This window comes from Mesoplodon densirostris, chromosome 9 (assembly GCF_025265405.1).
Source record: "Mesoplodon densirostris isolate mMesDen1 chromosome 9, mMesDen1 primary haplotype, whole genome shotgun sequence".
Classification (NCBI taxonomy): Eukaryota; Metazoa; Chordata; class Mammalia; order Artiodactyla; family Ziphiidae; genus Mesoplodon; species Mesoplodon densirostris.
In genome coordinates, this window is record NC_082669.1 from 25517879 (window position 1) to 25537562 (window position 19684).

The window sequence follows — 19684 nt, forward strand, 5'->3', positions numbered from 1 at the left end:
ACACCAGAAGGAGAAGGGAAAAAGGAATAGAAGACATATTTGAAACAGTGATGACTATAAAGTTTCCCCCAATTTCATATCAGACCAAACCACAGATCCAAGAAGTTCAGAGAACCAAAGCAGGATAAATGCAAATAAATAAATAAATTACACTTAGGCATATCATTTTGAAATTACAGAAAACCAAAGATAAAAGATCCTGGAAGTAGCCAGAAGGAAAAAACACCTTAACTATAGAGGAACAATGATAAGAATTACATCCAATTTCTCCTCAGAAATTAAGAGTAGAGTGAAATGTTTGAAGTGGTGACAGAAAAAAATCCACCAACCTAGAATTCTGTACCCTGCAAATTATCCTTCAAAAGTGAAGGAGAAGGGCTTCCCTGGTGACACAGTGGTTAAGAATCCGCCTGCCAATGCAGGGCACACGGGTTCAAGCCCTGGTCCGGGAAGATCCCACATGCCGCGGAGCAACTAAGCCCGTGCGCCACAACTACTGAGCCTGTGTTCTAGAGTCTGCGAGCCACAACTACTGAGCCCACGTGCCACAACTACTGAAGCCCATGTGCCCTAGAACCCGTGCTCCACAACAGGAGAAGCCACCGCAATGAGAAGCCCACACACCACAAAGAAGAGTAGCCCCCACTCGCCACAACCAGAGAAAGTCCACGTGCAGCAACGAAGAACCAACGCAGACAAAAATAAATAAATAAATAAATAAATCTTAAAAAAAGAAAAATGAAAGGCTTTAGAGAAAAGGAAAATAATATAGGTCAGGAACTCAGAACTGTATAAAGAAAGGACAAGCATTGAAGGACAAATAAGTGAAGGTTAAAGTCAAGTCCACAGAGGAACAGGGCCGCTTCTGTGCCACAGCTGGGACCGTGGTCAGCAGGCCTGCCACTGGTACACGAGCCTGTCTTCTCAAGGTGGCCCTCCTCAGTCCTGGGCTCCACTGAGGTTTCACAACCTCCTTCCTGGATCCCAGGAAATGTGGGCTGGGAACCTCGCCCTCCACCATATTGCTAATGTCACCAGTGACACACTGTCTTTTTTTTTTTTTTTTTTTTTTTTGTGGTTGGACCATCATTTATTTATAATTTCCCCTTCCACTTGGGCATTTTTTTTTACATCTTTATTGGAGTATAATTGCTTTACAGTGGTGTGTTAGTTTCTGCTTTATAACAAAGTGAATCAGTTATACATATACATATGTTCCCATATCTCTTCCCTCTTGCGTCTCCCTCCCTCCCACCCTCCCTATGCCACCCCTATAGGTGGACACAAAGCACCGAGTGAGAGAGTGGCATGGACATATATACACTACCAAATGTAAAATAGATAGTCAGTGGGTACCACACTGTCTTGATTGCTATAGCTTTATAGTTTGTCTTGAAGTTGGGTAGTGTCAGTCCTCTGACTTTGTTCTTTTCCTTCAATATTGCGTTAGCTATTCTGAGTCTTTTGCATCTCCATATGAACTTTAGAATCAGTTTGCCAGTATCCACAAGATACTTCTTTGGGATTTTGATTGGGATTGTGTTTAATCTACAGATCAAGATGGTGTTATTTTGAGGCCTCAAGAAAATACAGGTAAATTTTTAAAAACAGTGCCTAGAATACATTAGGGAATTAATAAATGTTATGTCTGGCTGAACCACCTTGCATAGGAAACAGAATTTAGGAATTAAAGCATTCCTATGTCAGGCCAGTAAAGGCCAGTCCAGTAGAAAATAATTACTTCTGTTTCCAGAGTCTTTGCAGAATATAAAAGGCTGAACTTTACTCTCATTTCCCAAGAGGAGATCATCAGAAATGATTCTGTGAGCATGCCCATTAATCTTGTTTTCTACTCTGTATCTTCAGACCTCAGAACTGTAAATCATAGAAACTAAACCTAGAGTCCACACTAAGATTGATTTTCTTCCCCCTTTTATTTTCTAGAGCTCATGTGGTTATTTCCTCTAGGCATCTTCTTCATGAGTGTTTAAATGAGAAGGTAGGAGACGGGATTCTAGGCTCCTGTGCTGCTGATGCTTCCTTAGATGTGTAGGCTCTTTTGATGATGCTGTTGCCTCTTGCTCAAAGATTTCCATCAGGGCTTCCCTGGTGGAGCAGTGGTTGAGAGTCCGCCTGCAGACGCAGGGGACACGGGTTCGTGCCCCGGTCCGGGAAGATCCCACATGCCGCGGAGCGGCTTGGCCCGTGAGCCATGGCCGCTGAGCCTGCGGGTCCGGAGCCTGTGCTCCGCAATGGGAGAGGCCACAACAGTGAGAGGCCCGCGTACCGCAAAAAAAAAAAAAAAAAAAAAAAAGATTTCCATCAATCTGTTATGTATTTTGCATAATAATAATTCAAAACTCCAAACATTACAGTCGATGAAATACCAATTATATTACATTTTCAACCAATCTGAAGTGGATCCACATTTTCTCTCTTGAGCCGACATGCTCCTTTTAGAGTTTGCACTGTAAAACACAGAATTGCAGACAATTTCATTCAATTCATGAAAATATTTGTTATGCTTTTCATTAGCTCGTCTACATTTATTAAGATATTTAGTTTTCTTAATCGATAAACACCTCAGAAGTCATATAGAAAGTTTTAACCTGGGAATTGAGTTGCCCACTTATCAATATTTCAAAGTGTGTTAGCTGATCATTTCATTAGATTCCACAACATTCACTGAACAGCTATTGAATGACATGCTGTAGCTGCTTCACTTATGTTCTCTCAGATCCATGTGCTTTCAAATCTGAACCCTCAAATGTGTGTAAATTTGTATTTAGTATCACAATAAATCCTCTCCCCAAAGTTATCTTTGATAACTCTGGTAGAACAATTGTCATTCTCTCATATGTCAACCTTATTTAGAAAGGCTAAATGGCAAAGGAAAAGAGAGAAGAGATGACCCTAGTGAGTTGCTCCTTCCTAAGCTAAATTCTGAAAAATGAAAGAATTAGTGAAAGGTTAGTGAAAGGTTAGAGTCCAGTCTTACATCTGACCTAAATGCTAATTTTAGCACCCAAATGAGAAGTACAAATCGATCTTCTTTAACAGCAGAAGTCAAAGGAAATTATGTTGTTTATCTGAAATGCTGATCTCAAACGCATATTCATCCTCAGAGAGCTTAGATCTGTAACTTACACATAATTTCCCAGACAGTGCTCTGGTATTTAAAAAATAATCGAAGTTTGGACATACAACAAGCTTCAATTTGAAGTAGGAGAAAGAGAATGTGATTTAATCCCTCATCAGTAGATGGAAAGATAGGATCAGCTGGGTAGGTGTGAGTTGTGTTTAAAATAGTGGCATTGACATATATACACTACCAAATGTAAAATAGATAGCTAGTGGGAAGCAGCCGCATAGCACAGGGGGGTGGGATAGGGAGGGTGGGAGAGAAACGCAAGAGGGAGGGGATATGGGGGTACATGTATATGTATAGCTGATTCACTTTGTTATACGGCAGCGACTAACACAACAATGTAAAGCAATTATACTCCAACGAAGATGTTAAAAATAATAATAATAACCCATAGTCCATGCCTGGATGGCTGGACTATGGAATGTTTATTTTAAAAACAAAGCTTAAAATTTTTTTCACTTAGTTTAGTTATAGAAGTAATATAATCATCTAAAGACATTTGGAAATACAAAATATAAAAGAAAATTACTCAACAATAGTCACATACCTCAAAAAGAATCACTATTAGAGTGCTAATGCCATGTCACCTCTTTTCAACGCACTTTAAAAGTATATATACAATAGAAACAATTTTGAATCATTCTTTTTTATAGCTATCATTGCAAAACAAGTATAGGGTGGTGTGATTAATCCCTGTGAAACTATTGCATAATGACATATCAAGTAAATATATCATAATTCATTTAATTATTTCCTACAGAGAGACATTTAGAGTGTTGCATATTCAATTCAACCACATTTATTCATCAATATTTATGGAGTTTCACTTATATACACTGAGATACAGAAATAAATGGTCTCTGTCCTCTCTAACTAGGAAAATAGAGAATTATACACTTAGATCGCAGTTTGATAAAGATAAGTTCAGGTTGATATGGAAGCAGGGAGACCAGACTCTTACTCTGGTAGAATGAGGTTAGATACCCTATAGATAGTGATATCTGAGTTCTTGGAAAAGTGCAGAAAAACACAGATTAGAACAAAAGAAGGAAATAAAAAGCACTTATGTTTTTATTCTTCCTGTCTTTCCATCCATCATCACTAGTGATGGGCATTGAATTACCTTAAAATGTTTTGCTAATTTGACTCGCAAAAATGGAACCCCATTGGTTAATTATTTTTTAATTTTTTAAACATCTTTATTGGAGTATAATTGCTTTACAATGTTGTGTTAGTTTCTGCTGTATAACAAAGTGAATCAGCTATACATATACCTATATCCCCATATCTCCTCCCTCTTGCTTCTCCCTCCCACCCTCCCTATCCCACCCCTCTAGGTGGTCACAAAGCACCAAGCTGATCTCCCTATGCTACGCGGCTGCTTCCCTCTAGCTAGCTATTTTACGTTTGGTAGTGTATATATGTCCATGTCACTCTCTCACTTCGTCCCAGCTTACCTTTCCCCCTCCCCATGTCCTTAAGTCCATTCTCTACATCTGTGTCTTTGTTCCTGTCCTACCCCTAGGTTCATCGGAAACTTTTTTTTTTTTTTAGGTTCCATATGTATGTGTTAGCATACGGTATTTGTTTTTGACTTTCTGACTTACTTCACTCTGTATGACAGACTCTAGGTCCAACCACCTCACTACAAATAGTTCAACTTCATTTCTTTTTATGGCCCCATTGGTTAATTTATAATTTCTTTGACTTCTAGCAAATTTAAACATTTGATATGAGTTTATTATATTTGTCCCTTTAAAATTACTTTTTATTTTCTTATTGTTCTATACAGTTCCTATTTTATTTATATCTAGCCACGGCTTAATCCCTTCGTTCTTCTGCATCCCTTCAGACATCTCCACAATTTTATCTGGGATTATTTTCTATCTACCTAAAAAACTCCTTTTAGAATTTCCTTTAATGTAGGTCAGCTGATGATCTTAATGTTTGTCATAAAAATGCCTGTATTTTACTTTCAATTTTGAAGAATATTTTTTACTGGGTAGTATATAATCTACATCAGCACCTAATTTCTTTTAGTATTTTGAAGCTATCTGAAGGTCTTTAGGCTTCCAATTTGTCTTGAGAATACGCTCTTGATCTTACTGTTGCTCTATTGCAGGTAATATATCTGCTTCCTGTGCCTATTTTTTTTGAAGATCTTTCTCTTTGTCTTTAATTCTCAGTAGTCTACTGTGATCTGCCTAGGTGTGGTTTTCTTTGCTTGAAATCCTGCTGATATTCACAACGTTTCTTGATTCTGTGAGTTGTTGTCTTTCATTCGTTTTGAAAAATTCCTGGCCACTATCCTTTAAACTATTGCTTCTTTTTTTTCCTCTCCCCTCTCCTTCTGATGCTTCAATTACATGTGTGTTAGAACATTTTAACACATACCTTACGTGCTTTACAGTAAGTCCCCTACACACGAACCTTCAAGTTGCGAACTTTCAAAGATGCAAACGTGCGTTCACATGTCCAATCACGTAAGTTAGTTCACCTGTCTGGCATACATTGTCATGTGCGTGCATCCTCTACAAGTGGTTGTGCTTTTGTGTACTTTACTGTACAGTACTGTATAGACTACAGTAGTACAGTATCTTTATTTCAAGCCCAGGACATCCAGGAGTAAGTGTAAAAGCAACAGTGCTGTAGCTGATACTGCTGAGATTCACGACTCAGGAAATGACAAGGGGATTTTCTTTATTTGAGGAGGCACCGTTACTTTTTGAGGCACAGGACCCAAACGTAGAACGGTACACGAAGGTTGCAGCAGCCGTTCAGAATGCATTCCAGTGTTACCATGTCATCTGTGATGAGGAAAAAAGAGCTACTACCCAGACATCACTGGATTATTTTTTCAAGAGAATAGATACAATTGAATCCAGCAAGGAACCTGAACCTGTGCCATCCACGTCAGGCGTGAGTGACATTGCAGCTTTCCCTCTGACTCCTGTTGCTGACGATCCTTCAGCTCTACCATCTCCCACCTCCTCTCCCCACTCCAGTGAGTAACTCTTCTTGCCTGTTCACTTGATGCCAGTCCCTGGATGCCAGCTGTTGTGCTGTACTACTGTACTTTTCAAGGTACTGTACTGTAAGATTGAAATGTTTTCTTTATGTTTTGTTTGTTTTTTATGTATTATTTGTGTGAAAAGCATTATAAACCTATTACAGTATACTACTATGTAGCCGATTGTGTTAGTTGGGTACCTGGGCTAACTTTGTTGGACTTAGGAACAAATTGGACTTACGAACCTGCTCTTGGAACGGAATTCATTCATATGTAGGAGACTTACTATATTCTCTTTTCTGAACATTATGTCCTCTTATCTCATGTTTCATTTTGCATAATTTTTGACCTATTAAGTTCACTAATCAGGTTCACTAATTTTCTCTTAAGTTGTATCAAATCTGTTATTAAACCCATCCCTATTCAGTCATAGTTTTAGTTTATGGGGTTTTTCCCCCCAATTCTACAAAGTCCATTTTATTCTTCTTTGGAGTTCTCAGTTCTATGCTGAAATTCTCTATCTTGTCATTTAATTTCTTGAAGATATGAAACAGAATTATTCAAAAAGCTGTCTTTAAGATTCAGTATATTGGGCTTCCCTGGTGGCGCAGTGGTTGAGAGTCCACCTGCCGATGCAGGGGACACGGGTTTGCACCCCAGTCTGGGAGGATCCCACATACCGTGGAGCGGCTGGGCCCGTGAGCCATGGCCGCTGAGCCTGCGCGTCCGGAGCCTGTGCTCCGCAACGGGAGAGGTCACAACAGTGAGAGGCCCGCGTACCGCAAAAAAAAAAAAAAAAAAAAAAAGATTCAGTATCTTGATCTCCTGCTTGCTTATGTCTGTTTTCTGTCTTTTCCTCTTAGTTTTTAAGATAATTCTTTTTGTGTGCCCCTTTTAACATTTTTAAATGTGCCAGACATTGTGTATGAAATACTGTACAGATAATGTGTGGCTCTGGATGATTGTGTTTTTCTCCAGAGGGGATTTACTATCGCATTTTGGAGCTGTTCTTCAGTCCTTGGGAGGGCTGGTCTATTTCCTTTTTACCGATGCTCCTAGGATGTAGCACTCTGGGGTGCCAACGGCAAGTCTAGTGTGTTTACCAGCTCTTTCTCCTTAGTAGGTCCTAAACTCCAATATTTCATCTCCCCCGCCTGGTGAGATGCCTAAAGTCCTCCTTATTTTCTCACCCTTTCAGTCACTGCTTTGGAATTTTCAAATGCCTCGTGGGAAACTGGCGCCATTCTGGGCTGTCCTTCTTTCCAGGATCTTAGTCATCCAAGTTCTTGCTGCTTTTGAAACTCTCTGATGTTTCAAGTAGAGGACTGTTCTAAATTTTTTTCTAATATTTCTCAGTGAGAGTATTGATCACAAGTAGACTAGCTCATCATCACAAAACTCCAAGCAGAGCAGTGACATGATCTGATTTAGATTTTTAAAAGATCACTCTGGTTGCCTTGAAAACAAACTGTGTGGAATTGGGGAGGGAGAAGGATGGAAGCAGGCAATCCAGGTAGCGAGTTATCACAATAATCCAGACAAGAGATAATGCTAATGGTGGTCATGTGGAAATGATTCTGGATATATTTCGAAGGTAAAGCCAAGAGGATTTACTTATAAATTGGATGAGGGTATGAGAGAAAGAGAGGAGTCAGTGCTGACGCCAAGGTTGTTGCCCTGAACCACCAGAAGGATGGAGCTACATTTACCGAGGTGGGGAAACTGGGCAGGAGTGCGTTTGTGATGGATGATCAGGACCTGACTTTTGCTCGTTTCGTTTGAGATGCTAATTTGGCATCTAACTGGTGATGCCAAGTGTGTACTTGAATATATGAGTCCGAAGTTCAGAGAATGGTTGGAAGCTGGAGATAAAAATTTTGTAGTCATGAGCATACGGATGTAATTAAAGCCACAAGACCGGATGAGAGCACCTCGAAAGTTAAATATAGAGAAGACTGCAGACAGTATAATAGTGCCTGTTTCATAGGGCTGGTGTGGGAGCTTAAAAATATTTATCCACCTCTTGCCTCCACGTCCTCCTCTCAACGTGGGAAGGAACCAGCTGCCCGGGGCAGCTTCCGCGTGCTGTACAGCAGCCCTGACCTGAGTCTCATCGCCCCTCCTGACCCGCCCAAGGGAAGGGATCGTGAAGCTCTGGCTGGCAGCTCCTACGCCTTTGATTAACGGAGGGCTCAGGTTTGCAACTCTCTAATGCTCAGCAGGTGCGTAACTGGCTGATGCAATGGGTCCTCCAGCTAGAAGGGTGGTGCTGTTGGTCGCCTGCAGACTGCCCGGGCCCACCCCCAGGCCGCCCGCCAGGCTGCACCTTCTCCCCCTCTGCTGCAGAGGGCGCGCGTGAGGCACGCGGCGCTCCGGCCCCGCGGAAGCTCAGCGGGGGCCGAGGGGAGGGGCGGGGCAGGGCCGAGCGGGGCGGGACCAGACGACTAGAAGGCGGGCGGCCGGGAGGCAGCTGGCGGCATTCTGTGCGCGGAGCTGGGGAGAGCGGTTGGTCTCCTCAGACGTTCTCGAGGTAGCTGGAGGCGGGGCCGTGACCCGCTGGCAGCTCCGAGCGAGCCGGGCGGCCGGAACGAAAGAGCGCCCGAGCGCCATGATTCCTCTGGAGAGGCCGGGCAGCGGCGGCTCTTCCCCGGCCGCCGCCCCCGGCTCGGGTCGCGTCGGCCGGGGTCTGAGCACACCGCGCCGGCTGCCGCCCCCGCCTCGCGGGCTGCTGACGGAGATCCGCACCGCGGTGTGCACCGAGCCCTTCCAGGATGCCTACAGCCTGAGCCCGGGCCGGGCGCTGGGCAGGTGAGGCGGGCGAGGGCCGGGCGGGCGGGGAGCAGATAAGTGCGGGAGGCCGGCGGGGGCAGATAGCGCGCCGGAACCGGGCACAGACCTGGGTGCGGGCGGCGATTAGGGCGGTAGGGCCCCCCCCGGCCACCCTTGCGCGCGCCGCGTCCGCCGAGCCGACGCGCTCCGCCGGCGTGTGCTGTACCCTGGGTAGCGGCCGTGAGAAAGTCTCCCGCTCGGGTCCCCGAGAACCTTGACCCCTTCCTCTGCTCCGGGCCTTTCGGCCTCTGTGGTCCTTGGCTCGGTAACTTAACGAGACGGCGTGGGAACCACGCTGCGAACCTTTACCCGCGGCGGCGAGTCTGAAGCCAGAGCAGAGGTGTGAAGGCAGCTCTGGTTTTGCCCCTGGAACTTGTGGGTTCCTGCTTCTCCCTCTGCGGCTGTGACAGAGCAGAGAGCAGAACGCCGAGCGTGACAGCTTCCTTTGCACCAGCGCTGGGCGGACTTGTGTCAGCCGCCTCCTGCTGACTTCAGTTGCGGTTTCTTGGGTTTGTGCTGCTTTCGTTCTGAAATGTTGAGGTCCCTGCGCCATTTAAGTTCATATCGGTTTCACTTGTGGGCTCCGGGCCCTCGTCTGACTCTTTCTCTGCTGAAAACCGGCCCTTGCCTTCTCTTCCCCTCCCCACTCTTGCTCTGTAGGGGTCGGGAGGGCTTAGAACTCGGTCTCTCTTTAAAATTGCACAAGGTGGAGGCTGTTTGGATCCTTTACATCTTGTACGTTGAAGAGGGGTCCAAGAGTGTGATAGGGGTTTGGGGACCGACTCCCTTTTTCCTTGAGAATAGTTTGGAGAAGTTGTCAAAAGCACAGGCTTTGGGGCCAGACCCGAGCTCAGATCCCCACTCTGCTTGCTCTGTGTGCCTTTGGACGGTGACTTAGACGCCCCAGCCTCTCGTTTCCCACCCATAAAATCAACATAGTGACAGTGTCTCCGTCAGAGGTGTCGTGAAGATGCGGTGGCTGTAAAGCACAAGCCACTGGGCCTGGCACATAGCACATGGTTGCAAAACCGCACCATGTTGTAATGGGGAAAGGGCCTGACAATTATAACAGCCTTCACCTGGGGCTCTTGGAAAACGAAGTCCTTGTAACAGTGATTACAATGTTAAAAACAAGCTGCCTTACAAATATTAAGGTAACTTTTAGAAATAGTTTTTTTGGCGAGGAAACCTACCTTAAAAGTGTCTTATTTATTCCAAATGTTACAAGGAGAAACATCTTTCTGGGACAAGCTTTACTTCACTGTGCTAGGCGCTAATTAACTTGACCTGTGCACACTTTATGACAAAGGAAGAGGTAAACAGCTACTGACTCATGTAGGTGTTCTAATTGGTCAAAATTCCAGACATTCTGAAGTAACCCTGATTTCTTGAAGAAGGAACACTAGGACTCTCCGTTGTTTGGTTGTCTGGCTTCATTCCACAAAACGAGAACATATTACAAAACTGAAATGTCTTCAGGTGGCAAGCACTGTCTTGTAGACTTTGCGATAAATGATTTAATCTGAAAAAAAGTTGATTTGCGCCCTACCAGCTGTGTGACAATTCCTCCGGGAATGTTTCAACTTTCATTTTACTCTCTCTGTTATAAAATTAGCTCGCCTATAAAGTGTGTTTGTTTGAAGGTTATGACGTCTTCTACATATCTCTTCTTATATAAATTTCTTTACATAAGTAGTAATTCCTGAAGCAGCAGAACAATGAAGTTAGATAGATACTTGATATGAGAGCCTAAAACTGAAAAAGAAAACGAATGTATTTGTTTCTTTTTGATTCTCTTTTCATCACGGAGAAGTGTAATGCAGGGGTCAGGAACATGGACTTTGGGGTCAGTTGAGTCTTGGCTCTTTACTTACTAGTTACGTGCACCTGAGGAAATTACCTAACCATTGATAGCCTCATAGAGTTGTTGAGAGAACTAAATAAATTAAAAACATCTGTAGCATAAAGGCTGTACTTAGCTTCCGGGGTGCACTCAAAAAATGCAATTCATTGTGTAGCTCAGTGAATGGTATTTTACATGTAACCAAAAGGCAAAAACAGGAAAACGTGCACGACCTCAAAATACTTCGTCTGTTGCAAAAGTACTAAAACCTCATTCCAAAAGACAAGAAAACTGTTCAGAAGTCTCAGGAAGTAAAAGCTGTTTTGTGTTAGAAGCTCTCTTTGTTTAAGGTTTATAAGTTTTGCCTGTTTGTTTTAGTTTTGACATAATGAAGTGTGTTTATGTGTATTCCTTTCTGTAGTAAGATAGAAAAGTTGCATCTTTTTCCAACTCTTAACTCTGGTTGCATTTCTGATACAACGAATCGATCTCATGCTGATACAGAACTTAAAAATTACTCATGTTGTATTTTAACGATGTGGTATGAGAAACAAAGATCTATTCATTTTGTTCTATGGCCTTTCATTTAGTGGAAAATGTTGAAGAGGTGTGAAGAGCTAACTGTTCAAACACAGAAACAGTTCTTTTGGGAGTTCCCATTATTTTATCTTACAGAAATATAAAGCTTTCAGTGCAGTGGTTGTTTGGAGAAGACATTTTAAATGGTCGATATTGATTCCATAGTAATGAAAGTATGTAATGTTGATTATTTTAAGAAATGTCACATTTCTTTCATATCTCCAGCAGAGTCCATGGCAACCTAAATGTGGGTAAATATGTGATGTAAAATTTGCTTTTATTGCTGGAAGCTTGACTTATTATTCCTGAGGCTTGTTACCTTTCTCTGAGGCAGGACAGGTGCCAGTGGAAACCACAGTAACGACGCGAGGCACAGGAGCCATGACCTTGAGTTCTGAGAATTTTTTTCAAAGTGTTGACTTCTCGAGTTCTAACCGATAGTGTAGGAACAGAAAAATGTTTCCAGGAATTTTAAATTATACTAATTCCACATCAAATGATTTGGCTAGTCCTCAACTTGAACCTTTTTTGACATACTCATACATTTTATCTTAAGAAAAAAGAGACCTTTAAAGCCAAAAGAACATCTTTTGTTTTTTATATTATTACATACTCGTAGTTGATGTTTCCTGTGGGGGGGAAAAAGGTATAAATCTGAGTTCTCTGCTGGAACGGGTCCTTCATAAATGTATAGGGGCTATACAGTTTTACAGGTGCTTTCACTTGCATGATCTCATTTACTTCTCATCACAAGCAGGTTTGGGAAGTCCCCTTTTTCGGATGAGAAAATCGAGACACAGATAGATTGAGTCTTGTGAGAATCACCTGAGCTGGGACTCTCTGAAATCACTTCCATTTATACCACAGATGTTTCTCAAAGAACAATCCGTAGTCTATCTTGTGGCTAAAGCAATTTCCCATCGTTTTTATGAGAGGACAGGTTAATGAGTTCCAAATTGGAGCAAACCCTGCCCAGCTTCGGTGTCATATGCTTCCCTCCCCGGTTCCACCTGGGTCCTTGGACTCTTTAATCAATAGCAATGGATAAGAGGCCAGAGGAGCATTCCAGGCAAGGCTCTACTGGGACTCCGTGCTGCAGCAGGAAGGAACGAAAACAAGAAGCAGGTGCCCTTGCTCGCTCCCCAAAGTGGGGGGGGGGGGGCGGATCGGAGCTGGTCCCCTCGATGGGGTGAGGGTGGGGGCCGATGGCTAGGTCGGGGTCGAAGGGAGGCTTCGGTGCTCTGCTCACCCCCTTGCTGGTGCTGTGTGCAGGGATCGCATGCAGCCCTTTTGCTCGCAGCTTCTCAGAAGTGGCAGTTGGTCTGTGGCTTTTTTGTATCTTATTGTTCATAAATGACCACACCTGCGCATGCGTGCAATTGTTCTTAGTCCCTTAGAGTTTCTTTGTATTCTATGGCTTGAGGAGATGTTTGTCCAGGTGCAAGCACTCAGGTGAAGGGTCCCAGGTCCCAGCCTGTCTCAGCTGGGCCTTATGGTAGACAGGGACGTCCTACCTCATTATCCTCAGAGCGGTTGGGAGTAACAGAAACAAGGAAGGATTTTTATCAGAGAATTAGAGGATGTTCGAGGATGTTCGAAGGGGATGCACAGGTGGATGTGTTTCAGGAGGTGGGTGTCCTTTACCTAGATTCCTGTCTGTAGGTAATGGCTTCAGGTTTAGTACCTTATAGCTACTTAAGCATATGTCATAAATTGTAAGCTGTAGTTTCTTTAGAAATAAAGACCCTTGTTAAATAATACTATCCATGTAGAAATTGCACCTTGTTTTAGGAAAACTGTTATTTAAAATTTCTTGGCAGTTTAAAATTAGTTTGAAAAATATTTCCAATTTTGGATAATCCAATATTTTTGGATGGGTAAAAACAGTTGGCTATGTTTGTGATTCAGCAGCAGACATTACTTAGGAAATATGGCTCCTGCTCTCAGGCAGATGCTTCATTAAGTCAACTGTTTTAATTTTGAAAAGTTGGGGCTTACAGTGTTAAAAGTAAAATCTTAATTTAAAATACATAAACCCTCAACTATAGTCCAACATAAAATAAAAATTAAAGTTAGAAAGTACATAAACTTAAGGATTTAATGAATTTCAGCCTCTTTACAAAACTACAATAACAAACTTTTATAAAATCTGATTATTGAACCAAGTGCATTAGAAAGTTAAGTAGCTACAGTCATTGATTCACCTGTTCAGGAAGGGAAGAAGGAACCCGACTTATAGAGGGAATTTATGCATCAAGTAGAGAGTTCAAATTAGATCACCTCCAAAACTCCTCTGTTCTGTATGATTATTTTTTTTTACAAATTATCATAGATCTGAAATTAATGCCCCAAACAATAAAAATAGCTGCTGTGTACTGATTACTGATCATTTGCTGGATGCTACACACTTTGGAGATGTCATTTTGTTTAGTGTTCACTACCCTGCGAGCTTAGTGCCATCAACCTCATTTTACAGGTGAGCAATCTAAGACTCAGAAAGCTTGAGCAAAGTGCCCAAGATTACAGTTACCAGGCAGAATTTAAAACTGAGTCTGGCTTTTAAAGCCTTACCTGTTCTTGTCACTTATGTCAATGTCTGATCTGATGGACTCACTGATTTTTACACTTAGGGTCAGCAGATAGTTTGTTTTTTGTTGTTTTCCTTTCAGAGGTAAGGAAGACAGATCTTTTCTAGGTCTTTCTTGAACGTAACTTCTTTGCACTTAAGGCATAACCCCAGTGCTATTAAGCAAATACTGTACTTGCATATTGAGCACATAAGGCTCTTTGGTAGGCTCTGGAAATTATTCCCAAGTCTAACAAATCAGTCACTACTCCCTTTATAGGCAAGCTGACATGCCACATGGGAAAATCTTATGGGGAAAATAACATTTGAGCTGGGCCTGAAAGAACGGGTGGAATTTTACTACTAGCAGTGATGAAAGATACTCCAGCCATTGGCAAGAAAACAAATAAGCACAGTGCAGAAAAATTTCAATGAAAAAGAGAAAGGCAAGTAGTCCATTGTGGTTAAAATATTAAACCTTATGAGGTTAAGTTGCCATAGAACTTTTCTTTAACAAAATAGCATGAACAGTGTATGTACTCAAGGTGTTATCTGATGTCATATTTGAGCACCTGCCATGTGCGGGGCTCTATACATGGAGATGCAAAGATGAATAAGAGGCCAGGTTCCTGGAACTCATCCTCCAGCCAAGGAGACAGTCTTAGGGCAACAAATTCTAATATGTCAGACCAACTTTAATAGAATACAGGGAGAAACAAAGCACTTTACTGTAATCTATTATAGAATCAAACCTGGAACCTCAGAGGTCACTTTGATTTTGCTTCTTCTATATACCACTCAAATTAGCATCTACAGTTTTTTATCTTTGCCTGAATCTTATATATTGTATTACCTGTTCACCTTTGTGTGGCAGCCCAACACTGGAACTTATATTTGGAATCCATCTAGTAAATGAAGTTCTCTTTACAGAGAAAAGCACCTCAAACTTCTCCCATCCAAAACCTAACACACTCCCCCTCCCTCGCCCCCGCCCCCGCAAATCCGTTATCATTCTTCTAATCTTCCTCTCAGTGGATGGTACCACATCACCCAGTACCCAGGTTAAAAAACTCCAAGTCATCTTCCACTTCCACCTTTCCCTTCTGCCCTCATCTCTGCCTGCAACTCAGCATGTCAGGAAGTGCTCACGGATCTTGACCTTGAATGTCTTGTAAATGCATTCTCTCTTCCCAGCCTCCACTGCTGGTACTTTCAGACCCCTTACCTTGAATTATTTTCTTGGCTTCCCTAGTTTCTAGTTAACACTTCACAATAACTCTCAGACCTACCTTTTAAAACATTTACCTTACTTAAAAAATTCTCATAGGTGCCCATTTTTACCCTGAGAAATAAAGCACAAACTCCTTAGCATGTCATACCTGCCTACAGATCCCCACTGTGCCTTCCCAAGCTCTACCCGTTGGGCCCTGGTAAAGCCCAGTCCTTGTTCTGAGGAAGCTTAGACTGGTGGGTCTGACTCAAAATGTCACTTCCTGTTGTTATCATTGTTTATCCTTCCTTTCTTACCACCCTGGAATGGGTTATCATTGAGTTCTGAAATGTATTCATTTCTGATATTCCACCCCCCCCAAAAAAATGAGTAATGAAAATCTGAGTTCTCAGTTTAGTGTATAATAGTGAACTATAGATGTTTGTGAAATGAGTGAAGAGCTCCGAAAACTGTAACAACGATGTAATCTGGGAAGAATTTCGGGCAAGTCAACAAAGAAAGTAGATGGTGCCCTTTGAAGCTCATCAGTCTCAAGCCTCTGCATGTAACTGTGACCCCCGGTGTCAGAGAAACGTTATTTATTTCATGCTTTGGAGAGCCCTCAGTACCTTAGAGTTGAGGTACAATCACAGTTTTTACCATGAAGTTGTGGTAAAGCATGCATACTAGAGCCCCTGTGGGTGTGGAATTTAGGGACACTGGGACAGTGTTCATTCTTAGTGTGTTCACTAGGACCCCCCACCTTGACGGCTGAGTCTCACAGTTCTGTGTGCTGCCGTGGCTCTACAGAAAGAACAGTTCCCGGAAACCTCGTTTCATCTTCTGACTCTGAGGAGTTTTAAGGGCTCCCCTCCCAGTCATTCAGAGATGAAGGCAGTGCGCGTTTCCTCAAACCCTTGTGATCTGCTGCCTTGCTGTCAGTTTCAGTGGTGTGCAGTATCAGAATGGCAGAAGAGTTTTCTTCAGCGTGGAATAGTGCACGGGTTGGCAGCCTACTGCTGGCTGCCTGTTTTTGTAAAGCTCGCCAGCTATATAGAATGATTTTTACATTTTTAAATGATTGAAAAAAGTCAAAAGAAAAGTCATATTTAATGACATGGAAACTATGTGAAATTCACATTTTGTGTTGGTAAAGTGGTTTTTTTTTAAACCCAGCCACCCCCATTCATTTACCTGTTGTCTCCAGCTGCTTTCACTCTACAACAGCAGACTTGAACAGTAGTGATCAGACTGTCTGGCCAGCAAAACCAAAAATATTTGCTGTCTGGCCCTTTACAGAAAAGTTTGCCCACTCCCAGTATAGTGTGTGATATGGGGGAAAGAAAAGGGTAGACCTGCAGCCATGAGGAATGCTTCCTCGAAAACAAAGGTGGTGTCAAGAGTAGTGATTGGAGTGGGAGGAGAGCCGTGGGACCTACTGTGGTGACCCAAAGAAATGGGTGCCTGGCCACAGACATCAGGTAAGTTTAGGCCTCTCCCCTGTGTTTGCCTCTGGCCCCTGAAATAAGCAATGGTTCTTCTGTAGCAAGGATTCCCAGAGTTCACAGGTTAGTGACCTGTGGGATCCTTTTCTCTGTTGAGTGTCTGGTCTTTGGAAATATACCTTCAGGCCAGATAGGTAAGAAGTAGTATTTTACTACTACGCAGTACTGTTGCCTTGAATGTTAGGTATGGTAGCAATAGATATCTATGTGTTTCATGTGGGAGTACTTTGAGGGTAGTTCAACCCAGCCATTTCTAATTTAATAGCAAGACGCTTGTTGTCAATTATGTTGGTCAGTTTTTTTACAAAATAGGCTTTCTCTTTTTTCTCTTCTTTTGAAACTTCAGAAATATAAGTATAAAAAATCAAACCATTGATGATTTTCTTCTCTTCCTTAAAGGAATCCAAAGATCATTAGGAACTTTTTAAAATTCAGTGGAGATGTTATTAGCCTAATGATTTTGTGGCGTAAAATAAAAAGAGGTGTTAGTCTGTAATGCATAGTTTATTGTTTAATCTCTCTAGTAATCTGGAAAAGTCTTTCACATTTCTGTTGAACACAGAGAACTTTGTTCTGAATTAAGGTGCTGTTAGGTAGATTGCCACCTAATTGAACATCCGTAGGGCTGTGCCTAAGGATTTTTTCATGTAACATTTTTATTGCTGATGGTATAACAGAAATACAGAGGGCATGAAAATCATGGTTAGCAGTAGCTAAGAAGGAAGAATTAGTCCTCAAAATTACGTCAATAGTCTAGAATGCCGGGCCCAAACCTAGAAAGTAGAATTTAACAGAGCAAATTAAAGCCATGCATCGAAATTTTTAAAATATATATATATATATATATATTTTTTTTTTTTTTTTTTTGGCTTAGAAAATTTTTTAATATTTATTGAAAGAGCTTTTCTAGACTTAGGCACAGTTTTTATTATGTATCACTCTCGTGCATCTATTAGTAAGGGAACTTGACTACAATAGTGTCTGAATTTTCTGAATCATTTTTCAAAGCAGAGTCATTGATACCTATGGTTTGCCACACAAAATCTTCCTCTGTGTTATCCCCAGCATTGGTGATGTAGCAATTTTTTTTTTTTTTTTTTTTTATTTTACAAATTTAATCAGTTATACATATACATATGTTCCCATATCCCCTCCCTTTTGCATCTCCCTCCCACCCTCCCTATCCCACCCCTCCAGGCGGTCACAAAGAACCGAGCTGATCTCCCTGTGCTATGCGGCTGCTTCCCACTAGCTATCTACCTTACATTTGGTAGTGTATATATGTCCATGCCGCTCTTTCACTTTGTCACAGCTTACCCTTCCCCCTCCCCATATCCTCAAGTCCATTCTCAACTAGGTCTGTGTCTTTATTCCTGTCTTACCCCTATGTTCTTCATGACATTTTTTTCTAAATTCCATATATATGTGTCAGCATACAGTATTTGTCTTTCTCTTTCTGACTTACTTCACTCTGTATGACAGACTCTAGGTCCATCCACCTCATTACAAATAGCTCAATTTCATTTCTTTTTATGGCTGAGTAATATTCCATTGTATATATGTGCCACATCTTCTTTATCCATTCATCCGATGATGGACACTTAGGTTGTTTCCATCTCCGGGCTATTGTAAATAGGGCTGCTATGAACATCTTGGTACATGTCTCTTTTTGAATTATGGTTTTCTCAGGGTATATGCCCAGTAGTGGGATTGCTGGGTCATATGGTAGTTCTATTTGTAGTTTTTTAAGGAACCTCCATACTGTTCTCCATAGTGGCTGTACCAATTCACATTCCCACCAGCAGTGCAAGAGTGTTCCCTTTTTTCCACACCCTCTCCAGCATTTATTGTTTCTAGATTTTTTGATGATGGCCATTCTGACTGGTGTGAGATGATATCTCATTGTAGTTTTGATTTGCATTTCTCTAATGAGTAAAGATGTTGAGCATCCTTTCATGTGTTTGTTGGCTGTCTGTATATCTTCTGTGGAGAAATGTCTATTTAGGTCTTCTGCCCATTTTTGGATTGGGTTGTTTGTTTTTTTGCTATTGAGCTGCATGAGCTGCTTATAAATTTTGGAGATTAATCCTTTGTCAGTTGCTTCATTTGCAAATATTTTCTCCCATTCTGAGGGTTGTCTTTTGGTCTTGTTTATGGTTTCCTTTGCTGTGCAAAAGCTTTGAAGTTTCATTAGGTCCCATGTGTTTATTTTTGTCTTTATTTCCATTTCTCTAGGAGGTGGGTCAAAAAGGATCTTGCTGTGATTTATGTCATAGAGTGTTCTGCCTATGTTTTCCTCTAGGAGTTTGATAGTGTCTGGCCTTACATTTAAGTCTTTAATCCATTTTGAGCTAATTTTTGTGTATGGTGTTAGGGAGTGATCTAATCTCATACTTTTACATGTCCCTGTCCAGTTTTCCCAGCACCACTTATTGAAGAGACTGTCCTTTCTCCACTGTACATTCCTGCCTCCTTTATCAAAGATAAGGTGACCATATGTCCGTGGGTTTATCTCTGGGCTTTCTATCCTGTTCCATTGATCTATCTTTCTGTTTTTGTGCCAGTACCATACTGTCTTGATTACTGTAGCTTTGTAGTATAGTCTGAAGTCAGGGAGCCTGATTCCTCCAGCTCCATTTTTCGTTCTCAAGATTGCTTTGGCTATTCGGGGTCTTTTGTGTTTCCATACAAATTGTGAAATTTTTTGTTCTAGTTCTGTGAAAAATGCCATTGGTAGTTTGATAGGTATTGCATTGAATCTGTAGATTGCTTTGGGTAGTAGAGTCATTTTCACAATGTTGATTCTTCCAATCCAAGAACATGGTACATCTCTCCATCTATTTGTATCATCTTTAATTTCTTTCATCAGTGTCTTATAATTTTCTGCATACAGGTCTTTTGTCTCCTTAGGTAGGTTTATTCCTAGATATTTTATTCTTTTTGTTGCAATGGTAAATGGGAGTGTTTCCTTGATTTCACTTTCAGATTTTTCAT

At 41.8% G+C, this 19684-nt stretch overlaps 1 protein-coding gene across 1 annotated transcript in view; it reads left to right on the plus strand.

Moving 5' to 3' along the window:
• The first annotated feature begins 8631 nt into the window (after nt 1-8631).
• Nucleotides 8632-19684, plus strand: part of STK17A (serine/threonine kinase 17a) — a 43294-nt gene continuing 32241 nt past the window's right edge. Inside the window, exon 1 of the mRNA XM_060108053.1 lies at nt 8632-8966. Within this exon, the coding sequence (XP_059964036.1) occupies nt 8767-8966 (200 nt within the window). The 5' untranslated portion in view covers nt 8632-8766. The remainder of the gene's footprint in view (nt 8967-19684) is intronic.